This window comes from Oncorhynchus kisutch, linkage group LG28 (genome assembly GCF_002021735.2).
Source record: "Oncorhynchus kisutch isolate 150728-3 linkage group LG28, Okis_V2, whole genome shotgun sequence".
NCBI classification, from domain to species: Eukaryota; Metazoa; Chordata; class Actinopteri; order Salmoniformes; family Salmonidae; genus Oncorhynchus; species Oncorhynchus kisutch.
Window position 1 is genome coordinate 36,355,165 of NC_034201.2, and position 16,509 is coordinate 36,371,673.

Here is a 16,509-nt window from a genome sequence, read left to right on the forward strand (position 1 = left end):
TCATCAATCAGTTACTCAGGCTGAGAATACTTGTCAACCTTAGCAGCCGTTAGAATGAATACTCTAAGGCAACGACAGTAATCTTACATAAGACTAAAACTGTGTCCTAATTGGAACCACATTCCCTACAAAGTGCACTACTTTTGACCATGGCCCATAGGGCTCTGGATAAACGTAGTGCAGTATATAGGGAATGGGGTGACATTTGGGACACAGATAAGAAAAGCAACTCTAGCGTAAATTAGCCAATCAATAGTATGTAGAGAGTTTACAGTCCACTGTCCTTGTGTAGGATGTTCAGAGGAGCTAATGCAGATCCTTTAACAGGAGATACATATTTAAACCACACACACACATGCATGCAAGGGCACACACCCACATACACACAAACACACACACACACACACACACACACACACACCCACAAACACACACACACACACACCCACACACCCACATACACACAAACACACAAACACACACACACACACACACCCACACACACACACACACACACACACACACACACACACACACACACACACACACACACACACACACACACACACACACACACACCCACATACACACAAACACACAAACACACACACCACCCCCACCCCACCACCCAAAGACACCCTTGTACTCTATGTTCTCCAGTGAGTGATTCTCAGTTTCTTTCAATCACTTTGGCACATTTTTAAGATGTAGGTGGCATATGCTAAGTACAAAACTCTAAACTGATAACACTTGTAATGCCCCCTATCTGACACTCAGAACCTTTGATTGTGAGTGTATTCATTGGGGTTTCACACATCTTTCACCCCTGAGTTATTCATGCAAAATATACATTTTCTGTGAAATACCATGAGCACATTTTGTTTAGTCACCAATACATAGAGCCCTAGAGCCCTATGGGCCATGGTCAAAAGTAGTGCACTTTGTATGGAATGTGGTTCCAATTAGGACAGCATTTTAGTCTTTTGATAGAATAGTCTTATAGTTGATGTCGGAAGTTTACATACACTTAGGTTGGAGTCATTAAAACTAGTTTTCAACCAGTCCACAAATGTCTTGTTAACAAACTATAGTTTTGGCAAGTTGGTTAGGACATCTACTTTGTGCATGACACAAGTAATTTTTCCAACAATTGTTTACAGACAGATTATTTAACTTATAATTCACTATATCACAATTCCAGTGGGTCAGAAGTTTACATACACTAAGTTGATTGTGCCTTTAAACAGAAGCTTCTGATAAGCGAATTGACATCATTTGAGTCAATTGGAGGTGTACCTGTGGATGTATTTCAAGGCCTACCTTCAAACTCAGTGCCTCTTTGCTTGACATCATGGGAAAATCAAAATAAATCAGCCAAGACCTCAGAAGAATAATTGTAGACCTCCACAAGTCTGGTTCAGCCTTGGGGGCAATTTTCAAATGCCTGAATTAACAGACTGTATTAACAGACCACGTTCATCTGTACAAACAATAGAACGCAAGTGTAAACACCACGGGACCCCGTAACTGTCATATCGCTCAGGAAGGAGACCCGTTCTGTCTCCTAGAGATGAATGTACTTTGGTGTGAAAAGTGCAAATCAGCCCCAGAATAACAGCAAAGAAACTTGTGAAGATGCTGGAGGAAACAGGTACAAAAGTATCTATATCCACAGTAAAACAAGTCCTATATCGACATAACCTGAAAGGCCGCTCAGCAAGGAAGAAGCCACTGCTCAGAAACCGCCATAAAATAGCCAGACTACGGTTTGCAACTGCACATGGGGACAAAGATTGTACTTTTAGGAGAAATGTCCTCTGGTCTGATGAAACAGAAATAGAACTGTTTGGCCATAATGACCATCATTATGTTTGGAGGAAAAATGGGGAGGCTTGCAAGCCAAAGAACACCATCACAACTGTGAAGCACAGGGGTGGCAGCATCATGTTGTAGGGGTGCTTTGCTGCAGGAGGGACTGGTGCACTTTACAAAAAAAGGTGCGAAGGAAAATTATGTGGATATATTGAAGCAACATCTCAAGACATCAGTCAGGAAGTTAAAGCTTGGTCACAAACGGGTCTTCCAAATGGACAATGACCCCAAGCATACTTCCAAAGTTGTGGCAAAATGGCTGAAGGGCAAAAAAGTAATGGTATTGGAGTGGCCATCATAAAGCCCTGACCTCAATCCTATAGACAATTTGTGGGCAGAACTGAAAAAGAGTGTGCGTGCAAGGAGACCTACAAACATGAGTTAGTTACACCAGCTCTGTCAGGTTTAATGGGACAAAATTCACCCAACTTTTTGTGGGAACCTTGTGGATGTCACATCTGCTCCCACTACGCCCTCTGGTGTCCACCCGGTGTCGTCCTAACCTGCAGTTCTCTCCCTGCATACACTCTCTCTCTTGGTGTGATTGTGTGGTTGGAGACAGGTGTGCTGGAGTCAGAGCAGATCCCTACCAGCTGCAAATCGTCCCATAAATCAAGACCTCTACATATACTCATTCCTGCCACCACCACTCTGCCAGATCGTAATCTCTGCTCAGTCAGTTGTTATCCTAGCCTTTTGTCACTTCTTAAGATCCTGTTCCCCTGCTGTGCTTGTTTCCCTGCCTTACACAGTTTTGTCCTCTCGTTGCAGTACCTCTCTGTCTCCTGTACCACGTCTCACCACAAACCACCTTGCTCTGGACTTCACTCACCACCACCACCTTGGATTCCCCTCAGGACCTGTTTACCCTGTTCAACTCAGTCAACTACAACCTCAGTCTACACTTCGGGTTTTTCTGCAACTCATCTGAGCTATCCCGGTTCTGCACTCCATATCTCTCTGTGTACAATAAACATTTTCGGTTCCTTCATCCCTGCTTCTGCATCTTCTGCATAACAGTACTATCTGGACAGAAGATGAACCCATCAGACTCTCCAGCTCTTCGCCAAATTCTTGTTGGTCAAAGCACCCTTCTGGACCAACATGACCAAGCCTTGAAAACCCTGCTGGAGAACATCAAGGAGTTTTCACGGAGCCTGTCTGACCTGCAGGTCCGAACCTCCGTTTAGAATTCACAACCTGTCTCCAGTTCCTCTTCTCCACTCCGGGAGCCTTTTGTTCCCGACTCCTGAGCGCTATGATGGCAATCTTGGGCTTTGCAGAGCCTTTATTGTACAATGTTCACTAGGGTTTGAGCAACAGCCCTACTCTTATGCTAGTGAAAGCTCCAAAATGTATTTTGTGCCACTGCGGTTTGTGAGAGACAGTCATCTATCTGCTTCTCTTACAGTGGATTCACAGATGAGATGAGGAAGGTCTTGGAAAGGATGCTGCTAAACGACTTCTGTACCTTCGTCAAGATTCTCAGAGTGTGGCTGAGATGGCATGTGAGTTCCGCACCCTCACCGCAGAGAGCGGCTGGAATGATGAGGCCCTTCAGGGAGCATTCCGGAACGCACTCACTGAGACCCTCAAGGACGAGTTGATATCCAGAAGCCTGATGGACTTGATGAATTAATTTCTCTCACTATCCGCATTGACAACAGTCTCCGTGAGTGTCGGAGGGAAAGGGGAGGTAGGGTTGCATGTCCCATAGCATCTGCTTCTGTGCCTTGCTCAAATTATTCGACTGCATCACATCACCAGGCAGGTTCCAATCCTGAATCAATGCAGCTCGGCCGGACTCGTCTATCTCCAGAGGAGATCAGTACTAGGAGCTGTCTACTAGGAGCTGTCTAAATTGTGGCCAGGTTGGTCACCTGGTCTCCACTTGTACCCTGTGTCCAGCAAAAGAGAGGGCTCAGCATTTGTGGGGGATATACTGTTGAGCCAAATCGCCTGCCCATCATCTCCCAGACCCTTGCTTGAGGCCAACCTTGTGTGGCAGAGGCAGGCTTTTCCTCTGACTGCTTTCATCGATTCAGGCGCCGACGAGAGTTTTCTGGACCGAGGGGTTGTTAAGCAGTTGGGCCTGGACACTGTTTTGCTTGATTCACCTCAGGAAGCCAACGCTCTCAATGGAAAGCTACTCTTCCGTGTTTTGGAGAGAACTGTTCCTGTTATTCTGCGTCTCTCTGGTAATCACCAGGAAAATATCAGTTTCCATTTCATCGACTGTTCTCACTCGCCTCTGGTTCTGGGCTATTCATGGTTAAAGCTACACAACCCACAGGTCTACGGGAAGGGTTACTACTTGGAGTACATTTTGCCATTCTAATTCTCTACTTTCTGCCCTTCCTCCTGCCTTGTCCGCACCCCAGTCCATTCCAGATCCTCAAGACCTGTCTTCTGCTCCTCCAGAATATTGCGGTCTAGCTCCTGTATTCAGCAAGCACCACACCCCATCTCTGCCGCCTCATTGGCCTTACGACTGTGCTATCGAGCTTCAGCCTGGAGCTCCTCTCCCTAGTAGCAGGTTGTATAACCTCTCTCGCCCCGAGCAAGAGGCCATGGGGGAATGTCAGGCCTTCTTCCTCTCCGGTGGGAACTGGATTTTTCTTTGTCAAGAAGAAGGACGGGTCACTGAAGCCATACATAGACTTCTGTTGGTTGAATAGTATCACCGTCAGGAATAAGTATCCCTTGCCACTTATCAGTTCTGCTTTTGCCCCCCTCCATGGTGCCACAGGATTTACTAAACTGGACCTTTGGAATGCCTACCACCTTGTCCACATCAGAGAGGGAGATGAGTGGAAAACGGTGTTCAACACACCACTTGGACATTTTGAGGACCTAGTTTTGCCTTTTGGCCTCACTAACGCCCCAGCTGTTTTTCAGGGCTTGTTGAAGGATGTCCTGAGGGATGTCATTGGGTGTTTTGTTTTTGTCTATGTGGATGACATTCTTATTTTTTCGAAGAACATTGAGGCTCACAAGCAACACGTCCACCAAGTTCTCCAAAGGCTATTGGAGAATACGCTATTTGTCAAGGCTGAGAAATGTGAGTTTCATGTTTCCTCTGTGTCCTTCTTGGGTTACATTATTGCTCAAGGACAGCTACGAATGGACCCTGCCAAGGTTAGGGCAGTCACAGAGTGGCCTGTGCCCGCGAATCTGAAGCAGTTACAGTGTTTCCTGGGGTTTGGCAGCTCTAACCGCTCTCACCTCAACCTCTACTCGATTCCACTGGTTCCCCGAGGCAGCGTTCCGGGATGCACCGCTTCACTTCTGCTCCAATCCTTACCCAGCCAGACCCAGAACACCAGTTCGTCCTCAAGGTGGCCGCTTCTGACACCGGTGCAGTACTGTCTCAACGTTCTCCCACGGATCACAAGTTCCACCCTTGTGCCTTCTTGTCCCGCAAGCTCTCACCTGCAGAGAGAAATTTTGACATAGGCAACCAGGAACTCTTAGCTGTTAAGCCGGCTCTTGAGGAGTGGTGTCACTGGTTAGAGGGTTCAGTACTTCCCTTCATTGTGTGGACGGATCATAAAAATCTAGCCTACATCCAGACCGCCAAAAGTCTCAACTCTCGGCAGGCCAGGTGGGCATTGTTTTTTGGAAGATTCAACTTCACACTCACTTGTCGCCCGGATCTAAGAATACCAAGCCTGATGCCCTCTGTCCTCAGTTCACCGCAGACAAAAGTTCCAAGCCTGAGACCATTATGCCATCCTCCTGCATCGTAATGCTCTGTTTGTGCCAGATTCAGTTTGTTCTGATGTTCTTCAATGGGCCTATTCTACTCACCTCACATGTCACCCTGGCATGAACCGAACAGTCTCCTTCCTGCGTCAGCGATTTTGGTGGCCCACCATGGAGAGAGACACTCGGGAATTCATATCAGCCTGCTTCATCCTCTTCCCATACCTAGTCGCCCCTGGTCACACATAGCTTTGGACTTCGTCACTGGGCTTCCCCCATCAAATGGTAACTCAGTCATCCTCACTATTATTGACCGATTTTCTAAAGCGGCTCACTTCATTCCCCTCTCCACGCTTCCATCCTCCAGGGAGACTGCGGACTGAGGACGGGTGGCAGTATCTGGTGGACTGGGAAGGATACGGGCCTGAGGAGTGTCCCGTCGTCATACTCTAGATCTCCCCTTCTTACAGGATTTTTACACCTAACACCCAGACAAGCCGGGTCGTGGCATCCGTAGAGGGGGGAGGTGTACTGTCACATCTGCTACTGCTACAACTACGCCCCCTGGTGTCCATCCGGTGTCGTCCTAACCTGCAGTTCTCTCTCTGTCTCTGTGTCTCTGTGTGTGGTTGGTGTCAGAGCAGATCCCTACCAGCATTCTTAAAATGAAGTGGTGATCCTAACTGACCTAAGATAGGGAATTCTGCATGTCCTTTAGTGATTACTGTTGTTGCCTTAGAGTACTCATTCTAATGGCTGCTGAGGTTGACAAGTCTTCTCAGTCTGAATAACTGATTGATGAATACCAGTTGGAGCGGAGTTGTCTGAGCCAATTAGAATTCAATGTATAACCGTTTTGTCCAATGGTGGTGTACCAGTGACATCCTGTCCATTCCTGAATCCTTTGAAATGATTGGTGAGAGATCATGTCCAGTATGTAGACAAGTCTTTATGGTATGGCTGAGATAAGATCATCATCCTATAGACTGCTGAGGTTTGCTCTCGGTTTGGATATATCCCTGTCTCTGTCTGTATATATCTGTCTCTCTCGCTCTCTCTCATGGTTTCACTTTTGACACTCTTGACAAAAACAATGAAGGAGATCATATTTGCTCTCTCTCGATTTTCACTTTTGTGCGCAATCATGACGGGAATGAAACGTGACTCCTTCGTTCCGGCGTTTCATCTGTTTGCCCAATGTAAATGAATGACTTTAAGGTCTGTTTAGAAATAATAGTTTTGTTATGTTTGTATAACCAAGCAGTAATTTGGCACTGAACTTTGTAATGATCGTTCCTAGCATTTTGGAATGGTTGCTATAATAAGTGAAGCTTTATTATTGGGAGAGATGGTAATGTCCTCAGCCTTCATTGATCCACACTGAGAATCCCTGAGCAGGGGGAAAACATGAGGGCCAATATACCCTTGATTCATTTTTAATGAGCCCAGGTCTTTGTTCCACACTCTGCTATTTCAATACAGATTCACAGTCAACACATTTAAGATCATGTTCAGCTTTTGTCTCGTTTATTCTGGTGGCGCTAGACTTCTCATCAGAAATGGACAGGGTGAAATTAAAAGCGATCTAGTAATTGCTAGAATATTAAGTTATAGAACGATTTGACAATATGTCATGCGTACGGTGCCCATGTTATGACAGCCTCATTCTGCTGTGGCTAGATCGAAGACTGCGAGCTTGCCAGTCATTTGCAGTTTTATCAAGGATTTAGTAATCCAGCCATGACTGCTGTGCTTGCTCTGGTACATATCAGCAAAAGCAATACATCATAGGCCAAGCTGTGTGTGAGGAAATTCAATTCTGAAAATAAAAGTCACGAAGCAAGAACAAAATAACAATTGTATTGCCTGAATGGAACCCTGTGGAAAAACAAAGGAAGGACTGATAGATAGTGAAGCAGAGACAGAATGGCCACAGGCCAGTTCTGGCAAAGGCCAGATGGGCTGGTCCATTTTAGCCCAGTGGGCCAGTCTAAATTGGGGGTTTTGCACATAATTATCATTATTTTGGCTAATAATTAGCCATGTCTGGTCCCAGTCAGCCCCTGTAGTGAAGTACTTTGGATGCCACTGTGTTCTCCACTATGGGAGTCACCAGCAGCACCACTACTTACCCTTCCAATGCCCATTCAGCACCAACAGAGAAGGGGAATGACATACCCAAAAACAAGCAGAACAGGTACTGAAATGTTCAGTTGGTGACTCATAGATCAGGGTTGTCATTTCCCTAATTTCTAAATTAAGTAGATTGAATATTATCTTTTCCATAATTGGTATCTGAAAATGTAATCATCAATTTATGCATATGATTTTACAGTGCTTGGTGATTTAAAATATCATCAAAATGAACAAATACATATTTCTATTTGAATGCTATATTTAGCCAGGGAAGTCACATTGACATTTATTTTTAAAGTGAACCTGAACATGCATGTGGATATAGAGGGGTATTTGTCCCTTTCATAATGTTATAATATGCTGTGCAAATCTCTATTTTTGTGAGGGCTTCGTTTTGAGATCTCTCCACTGCAGTCACTCCAACTCCAGTGCTCTTTGTTCACGGTGATGTTGCTGTAGTACTGTACCTTGCAAATGTGATGAGTGGCCAATCATATTCGTGCTTCTTGTCCCGTAGGAAATGTGTTGGTGTGAAACCGCTCGCACTGGCACCGGAAGGGCATGTGTGCCGTGTACGCTCGCAACTGTAGAGGTCCCCCTTTTTCAGCGGGCTGCGTGCACAGCTATTGCACCCGCTTTTTATCCTGTGTAAAGAGGAGAGAGTGAGGGGGCATATGTACGGATCCTGCACGACCGCAGACATGTATCCTCCGTGAAGTGTAGCGCAAGGAAACTCTAAGATACCGGGTGTTCTGCGAGAAACAATGAACATGTGCGGCTCTATTTCTGAATGAGCACAAGGACATGTGTGATATGCGTTGTAGCCTACCTATAGACCAACATCATTCGCACTATTCCAATTTCATTCAGATTTGAGGGCACAGGTAAATGACTTAAACTCATTTTAGGGAAGAAAGAAGACGGTGTTCTGCTGGTTTTTGTGGAATTTTCGCTCCAGCTGAGAGTCGTGATGTCTGGCTCATTTCACACATTGTTCCTGGGTAAGTTCAGTGCATGAGCCACGCGCCGTTATATTAATTAAATAAGAATGTGCAAAAGTGTAGCGCAACCATGTTACCCGTGAACTAGCATAGTAGCCTATGCTTTATTCTGGTCTTTATAGCAATTTAGATGATAGGTATTGTAATCAAAATTAATATTTTACAATGCCGTCCCAGTTTAAAGATGTGTTAAAGATCTCCCCATTGCAAGAACCTTTCCATCCATCCCAAGCATATCTGAAAACGTAACTATTGTGTTTTTTGAAGCTCATTCAAATTAATGATAAATAATGTGGCCTAGACAATCATTACGAAGTCGATTTACACTTGCGTATTCATGAGTTCATGCATGTTCAAGTTGTCCTAAGGGTGATTATGAGCGTCCAACAGGTATTTTGAACACACCGTAAAATGTATATAGCTAGGCCTATTGTGTTTTTAGGCTTTTTTTTAAAGCTTCTGTTGCCTATACAAGGTGATGAAGAAACAACTTGGAAAGATATCACAACTTATTACCATTATTTGGCTAATAATTTGCCATTTCTGGTCCCAGTCAGCCCCTGTAGTGAAGTACTTTGGATGCCACTGTGTTCTCCACTATGGGAGTCACCAGCAGCACCACTACTTACCCTTTCAATGCCCATTCAGCACCAACAGAGAAGGGGAATGACATACCCAAAAACAAGCAGAACAGGTACTGAAATGTTCAGTTGGTGACTCATAGATCAGGGTTGTCATTTCCCTCATTTCTAAATAAAGTAGATTGAATATGATCTTTTCTACAATTGGGCATTAAAATGAACCTGAACATGCATGTGGATATGGAGGGGTATTTGTCCCTTTCATAATGTTATAATATGCTGTGCAAATCTCTATTTTTGTGAGGGCTTCGTTTGAGATCTCTCCACTGCAGTCACTCCAACTCCAGTGCTCTTTGTTCACGGTGATGTTGCTGTAGTACTGTACCTTGCAAATGTGATGAGTGGCCAATCATATTCGTGCTTCTTGTCCCGTAGGAAATGTGTTGGTGTGAAACCGCTCACACTGGCACCGGAAGGGCATGTGTGCGGTGTACGCTCGCAACTGTAGAGGTCCCCCTTTTTCAGCGGGCTGCGCGCACAGCTATTGCACCCGCTTTTTATCCTGTGTAAAGAGGAGAGAGTGAGGGGGAATATGTACGGATCCTGCACGACCGCAGACATGTATCCTCCGTGAAGTGTAGCGCAAGGCAACTCTAAGCAGTGGCTGTTCTAGACCATTTCAACTGGGGGGGGCCAAGCTGGGGCCAGTTGTACTGAGTTGTGTTAGATGGGCCAGTTACATTAGACGTTATTGTTGTCATAATTATCTTCACTGCAGGCATTAGCAGGCAAAATACCATGTTCATAATCATCATTGTTGCCACTGTCTAATAACGGGAGGTAAAAAAAGAATGATCGCAAAAATGAGTAATGTGAAAATAATTTCATACTCCACATTTAGGGGGGCCACAAGGGGGTCCATTATTGTTGTCACTGCCCCCCCCCCCCCCCCCCCACAGCAATAAGTTTGTTGATTTCCCAATGTTATCATCATCATTACGCTTTCAACCATCTAAAGCACAACCAAATTCAAATGGAAAAACAATGTCAGATTTTTTGGTTTCATTATCATCCAAATGTGTTTTCACTTTCAACCATTTAAAAGCGCACAAGTTCAAATTGGAATATGACATATGTTGTATTTAAAAAACAACTTAATGTGTTATCACTATGCTACATCTAATAGCACAACCAAATGACCTGGATTACAGTTGAGATTACATTAAAAGTACATGCAAGTGACCAATGTTGTTCAAGATTCTGTGCAGATTATTACAGCTATTGTCAAGATCTCACAGACCTGCGACCTATGTATGCTATATTGAACATGCACACTTTCTATGATTACATAAGAAGACCTATACAGTGCCTTCAATAACTATTCATACCCCTTGACTTATTCCACATTTTGTTGTGTTACAGCCTGAATTCATAATGGATTAAATACAAATAAAAAACATGTAAAAATGTAACCTTTATTTAACTAGGCAAGTCAGTTAAGAACACATTCTTATTTACAATGACGGCCTACCAGGGGAACTGCCTTGTTCAGGGGCAGAACGACAGATTGTTACCTTGTCAGCTCTGGGATTCGATCCAGCGCACTAATCACTAGCCCTACTGCTGCCCCAAATGGATTTCATCTTTCATCCATCTACGCACAATCTTTTGCAAATGTATTGAAAATGAAATGGAGAAACATCTAATTTAGAGAAGTATTCACACCCCTGAGTCAATACTTTGTAGAAGCACCTTTGGCAGTGATTACAGATTTGAGTCATCTTGGTTATGTATGTATCAATTTTGCAGCTGGATTTGGGGATTTTCTCCCATTTTTCCTTGCAGATTTTATCAAGCTCTGTTAAGTTAGATGGGGAGTGGTGGTAAACAGCCATCTTAAAGTCTTTCCACAGATTTTCATTAGGGTTCAACGCTGGGCTTTGGCTTGGCCACTCAAGGACTTTGATATTCTTGTTCTGAAGCCATTCCAGCATTGTTTGGCTGTATGCTTGGGGTCATTGTCCCGGAACGTAAATCTTCACCCCAGCCTAAAGTAATTTGCACTCTGAAGCAGGTTCTCATTAAGGATTTGTCTGTATTCGGCTCCATTCATTGTTCCCTCATTCCTTACCAGTCTCCCAGTCCCTGCCGCTGAAAAGCATCCCCATAGCATGATTCTGCCACCACAATGAATCACGGAACGGATGGTGTTAGACGGGTGTTGAGCTGTCCTGGTTTTCGCCAGACATAGCGCTTTGCATTCAGGGTAAATAGTGCATTTTTTGTCTCATCAGACCACATCATCTTTTGCCTTATGGTCTCTGTCTTTCATGTGCATTTTTGCAAACTCCAGGCGTGCTTTCATGTGCCTTTTTCTCAGGAGTGGCTTCCGCCTGGCCACTCTCCCATAAATCCCAGATTTGTGAAGTGCTGTACAGACTGTTGTCGTTCTGGCAGGTCCTCCCATCTCAGCCAAGGAACTGTGTAGTTCTATCAGAGTGGTCATTGTGTTCTTGGTCACATCCCTAGACAAGAACCTTTTTGCCTGGTTGCCAAGTTTGGTTGGATGGACAGTTCTTGGCAGAGTCTAGGCAGTTCCATTTTTTAGCAATTTCCCGATGATGGAGACCACTGTGCTTTTGGAAACTTTCAACACACTACCAATTGTTTTATACCCTTCCCAGATATATGCCTCATCACAATTCTCTCTCGGGGATCTACATTGCCTTTAAATTGTTTTAACTTGAGTCAAACGTTTTCGGGTAGCCTTCCACAAGCTTCCCACAATACGTTGGGTGAATTTTGGCCCATTCCTCCTGACAGAGCTGGTGTAACTGAGTCAGGTTTGTAGGCCTTGCTCGCACACACTTTTTCAGTTCTGCCCAAAAATGTTCTATAGGATTGAGGTCAGGGCTTTGTGATGACCACTCCAATACCTTGACTTTGTTGTCCTTAAGCAATTTTGCAAGTATGCTTGGGGTCATTGTCCATTTGGAAGACCCATTTGTGAACAAGCTTTAACTTCCTGACTGATGTTGCTTCAATATATCCACATAATTTTCTCTCATGATGCCATCTACTTTGTGAAGTGCACCAGTCCCTCCTGCAGCAAAGCACCGACACAACATGATGGTGCCACCCCCGTGCTTCATGGTTGGGATGGTGTTCTTCGGCTTGCAAACTTCCCCCCCCTTTTCCTCCAAACATAATGATGGGTATTATGGCCAAAAAGTTATATTTTTGTTTTATCAGACCAGAGGACATTTCTCCTAAAAGTACGATCTTTGTCCCCATGTGCAGATGCTAACCATAGTGTCTTTGTTATGGCAGTTTTGGAGCAGTGGCTTCTTCCTTGCTGAGCGGCCTTTCAGGTTATGTCGATATAGGACTCGTTTTACTGTGGATATAGATACTTCTGTACCTGTTTCCTCCAGCATCTTCACAAGGTCTTTTGCTGTTGTTCTGGGATTTATTTGCACTTTTCGCACCAAAGGACGTTCATCTCTAGGAGACAGAACACGTCTCCTTCCTGAGCGGTATGACGGTTGCGTGGCCCCATGGTGTTTATACTTGCATGCTATTGCTTGTAAAGATGAATGTGGTACCTTCAGGCATTTGGAAATTGCTCCCAAGGATGAACCAGACTTGTGGAGGTCTACAATTTTTTTCTGAGGTCTTGCTGATATCAAGCAAAGAGGCACTGAGTTTGAAGGTAGGCCTTGAAAAACATCCAAGTACACCTCCAATTGACTCAAACGATGTCAATTAGCCTATCAGAAGCTTCTAAAGCCATGACATAATGTCTGCAATGTTGGGTTATATTGGAGAGAGTCCCAGTCTTTAAATAATTTTCCACACACAGTCTGTGCCAGTATTTAGTTTTCATGCTAGTGATGGCCGAGAATCCACTCTCACATAGGTAACTGGTTCCAAAGGGCATCAGTGTCTTAGCAGAGCGATTTGCCAAGGCAGGCTACTCTCAGCGCAGCCCTATCCAGAAATCTGGTAGTGGCTTCTGATTCAATTGAATTTTCACCTAACCGCTTGTTGCAATTTCGATGAGGATCTCTTGTTCAGATATCGTAAGCAGCTGGAGGCAGGGCATGAAAAGGATAACGAATCCAGTTGTTTGCATTGTCCGTTTCGGGATAGGTGCACAATTATGCAGGTACTATCTCACTCAGGTGCTTCGCTATATCACATTTGACATTGTCAGTAAGCTTGAGTTCATTTGCACACAAAAACTCATACAATGATGGAAAGACCTGTGTGTAGTCCTTGTTAATGCAGACAGAAAAGAGCTGCAATATCTTAGCCTCAGTTTTGTCCCGCACATTGAATATAGTTGCGGAGAGTCCCTGTAATCCTAGATTCAGATCATTCAGGTTAGAAAAAATATCACCCAGATAGGCTAGTCGAGTTTCATCACCCAGATAGGCTAGTCGTGTGAGATACTCGTCATCATGCAAGCGGTCAGACAAGTGAAAATTATGGCCAGAAAAGAAAACGTAACTTTAATCTTGTCTCTCAATTTTAAAGAACGTGTCTTATTTTGCCCCTTGATAACCAGCGCACTACTGTATATTGTAAAAGCGTTACATGGTCGCTACCCATATCATTGCATAATGCAGAAAATACAAGAGTTCAGGGGCCTTGCTTTAACAAATTGAAACATTTTCACTGTAGTGTCCAAAATGTCTTTCAAGCTGTCAGGCATTCCCTTGTCAGCAAGATCCTCTCAGTGGATGCTGCAGTGTACCCAAGTGGTGTCGGGAGCAACTGCTTGCATTTCTGTTACCATTCCACTATATTTCCCTGTCATGGCTTTTGCTCCATCAGTTCAGATACCAACACATCTTGACCACCAAAGTCCATTTGTTATCACAAAGCTGTCCAGTACTTAAAAAATATCCTCTCATGTTGTCCTGGTTTCCAGTGGTTTGCAGAAGGGGATGTCTTCCTTAATTGACCTCCATTAACATAACATATACCAGGAGCTGTGCCAGGCTCACCACGTCTGTTGACTCATCCAGCTGTAACGCATATAATTCACTGGCTTGTATATGAAACAGTAATTGTTTCAAAACATCTCCTGCCATGTCACTGATGCGTTGTGAAACAGTGTTGTTTGATGAAGTCATTGTCTGTATAGTTTTTTTTTTGTCCTTTTCCCCCAGCATTGTTCCAGCCATATCCGCGGCAGCAGGAGGAATGAAGTTCTCCACAATAGTATGGGGCTTGCCTGTCTTAGCCTCTCGGTAGTTCACCATATAAGACTCTTCTAGCCCCTTCTTATTCATGGTATCTGTTGCTTTTATACATGTCTTACTACTTGAAAGTCGTCTTTATTCTCACTCACACTACGCTCTGTAGTGCCTTGCGGTCGGAGGCCAAGCAGTTGCCATACCAGGCAGTGATGCAACCAGTCAGGATGCTCTCGATGGTGCAGCTGTAGAACCTTTTGAGGATCTGAGGACCCATGCCAAATCTTTTCAGTCTCCTGAGGGGGAATAGGTTTTGTCGTGCCCATTTCATTACTGTCATTGTGTTCTTGGACCATGTTAGTTTGTTGGTGATGTGGACACCAAGGAGCTTGAAGCTCTCAACCTGCTCCACTTCAGCCCCGTCGATGAGAATGGTGCTCGGTCCTCTTTTTCCTGTAGTCTACAATCATCTCCTTTGTCTTGATCACGTTAAGGGAGAGGTTGTTGTCCTGGCACCACATGGCCAGGTCTCTGACCTCCCCCCTATAGGCAGTCTCTTTGTTGTCAGTGATCATGCCTACCACTGTTGTGTCATTGGCAAATTTAATGATGGTGTTGGAGTCGTGCCTGGCCGTGCAGTCATGAGTGAACAGGGAGTACAGGAGGGGGCTGAGCACGCACCTCTGAGGGGCCTCTGTGTTGAGGATAATTGTGGCGGATGTGTTGTTACCTACCCTTACCACCTAGGGGTGGGCCGTCAGGATGTCCAGGATCCATTTGCAGAGGGAGGTGTTCAGTCCCTGGGTCCTTAGGTTATTGGTGAGCTTTGAGGGCACTATGGTGTTGAACGCTGAACTGTAGTCAATGAATAGCATTCTCACATAGGTGTTCCTTTTGTCCAGGTGGGAAAGGGCAGTGTGGAGTGCAATAGTTACTGCATCCTCTGTGGATCTGTTGGGGCGGTATGCAAATTGGAGTGGGTCTAGGATTTCTGGGATGATGGTGTTGCTGTGAGCCATGACCAGCTTTTCTAAGCACTTCATGGCTACAGACGTGAGTGCTACGGGTCAGTAGTCATTTAGGCAGGTTACCTTAGTGTTCTTGGGGACAGGCACTATGGTGGAGTGCTTAAAACATGTTTGTATTACAGACTCGGACAGGGAGAGGTTGAAAATGTCAGTGAAGACACTTGCTAGTTGGTCAGCGCATGCGCACAGTACACGTCCTGGTAATCCATCTGGCCCTGCAGTCTTGTGAATGTTGACCTGTCTAAAGGTCTTACTCACATTGGCTGCAGAGAACGTGATCACACATTCTTCCACTACAGCTGGTGCTCTCATGCATGTTTCAATGTTATTTCCCTCGAAGCAATAGAAGTAGTTTAGCTTGTCCGGTAGGCTCGTGTCACTGGGCAGCTGTGCTTCCCTTTGTAGTCTGTAATGCTTTGAAGGCCGTGCCACGTTCGACTAGCGTCAGAGCCGGTGTAGTACGACTCAATCTTCGTCCTATATTGACGCTTTGCCTGTTTGATGGTTCATCGGAGGGCATAGCGGGATTTCTTATAAGCTTCCGGGTTAGAGTCCTACTCCTTGAAAGCAGCAGCTCTAGCCTTTAGGTCAGTGTGGATGCTGCCTGTAATCCATGGCTTCTGGTTGGTGTATGTACGTACGGTCACTGTGGGGACAACGTCGTCAATGCACTTATTGATGAATCCAATGACAGATGTGGTGTACTCATTGCCATTGGAGGAATCCCGGAACATATTCCAGTCTGTGCTAGCAAAACAGTCCTATAGTTTAGCATCTGCTTCATCTGAACACCTTTTTTTTTATTGATCTAGTCACTGCTGCTTCCTGCTTAAATTTTTGCTTGTAAGCAGGAATCAGGAGGATGGAATTATGGTCAGATTTGCCAAATGGAGGGCGAGGGAGAGCTTTGTATGCATCTCTGTGTGTGGAGTATAGGTAGTCCAGAGACATTTTCTCTCTGGTTGCACATTTAACATGCTGA

The 16,509-nt window shown here is 44.8% G+C and overlaps 1 protein-coding gene across 2 annotated transcripts in view; it reads left to right on the forward strand.

Moving 5' to 3' along the window:
- Positions 1 to 2,544: 2,544 nt before the first annotated feature.
- The window catches only part of clmpa (CXADR like membrane protein a), a 115,478-nt gene continuing 101,513 nt past the window's right edge, over positions 2,545 to 16,509 (forward strand). The window contains exons 1-2 of one of the 2 annotated variants that reach the window (XM_031808095.1): positions 2,545 to 5,862; positions 5,945 to 8,714. In XM_031808095.1, coding sequence (XP_031663955.1) covers positions 8,684 to 8,714 — 31 coding nt within the window. In that variant the 5' untranslated portion in view covers positions 2,545 to 5,862; positions 5,945 to 8,683. Of the gene's footprint in view, positions 8,715 to 16,509 lie in introns of both variants that reach the window. The other variant, XM_020463678.2, reaches the window with a different exon arrangement.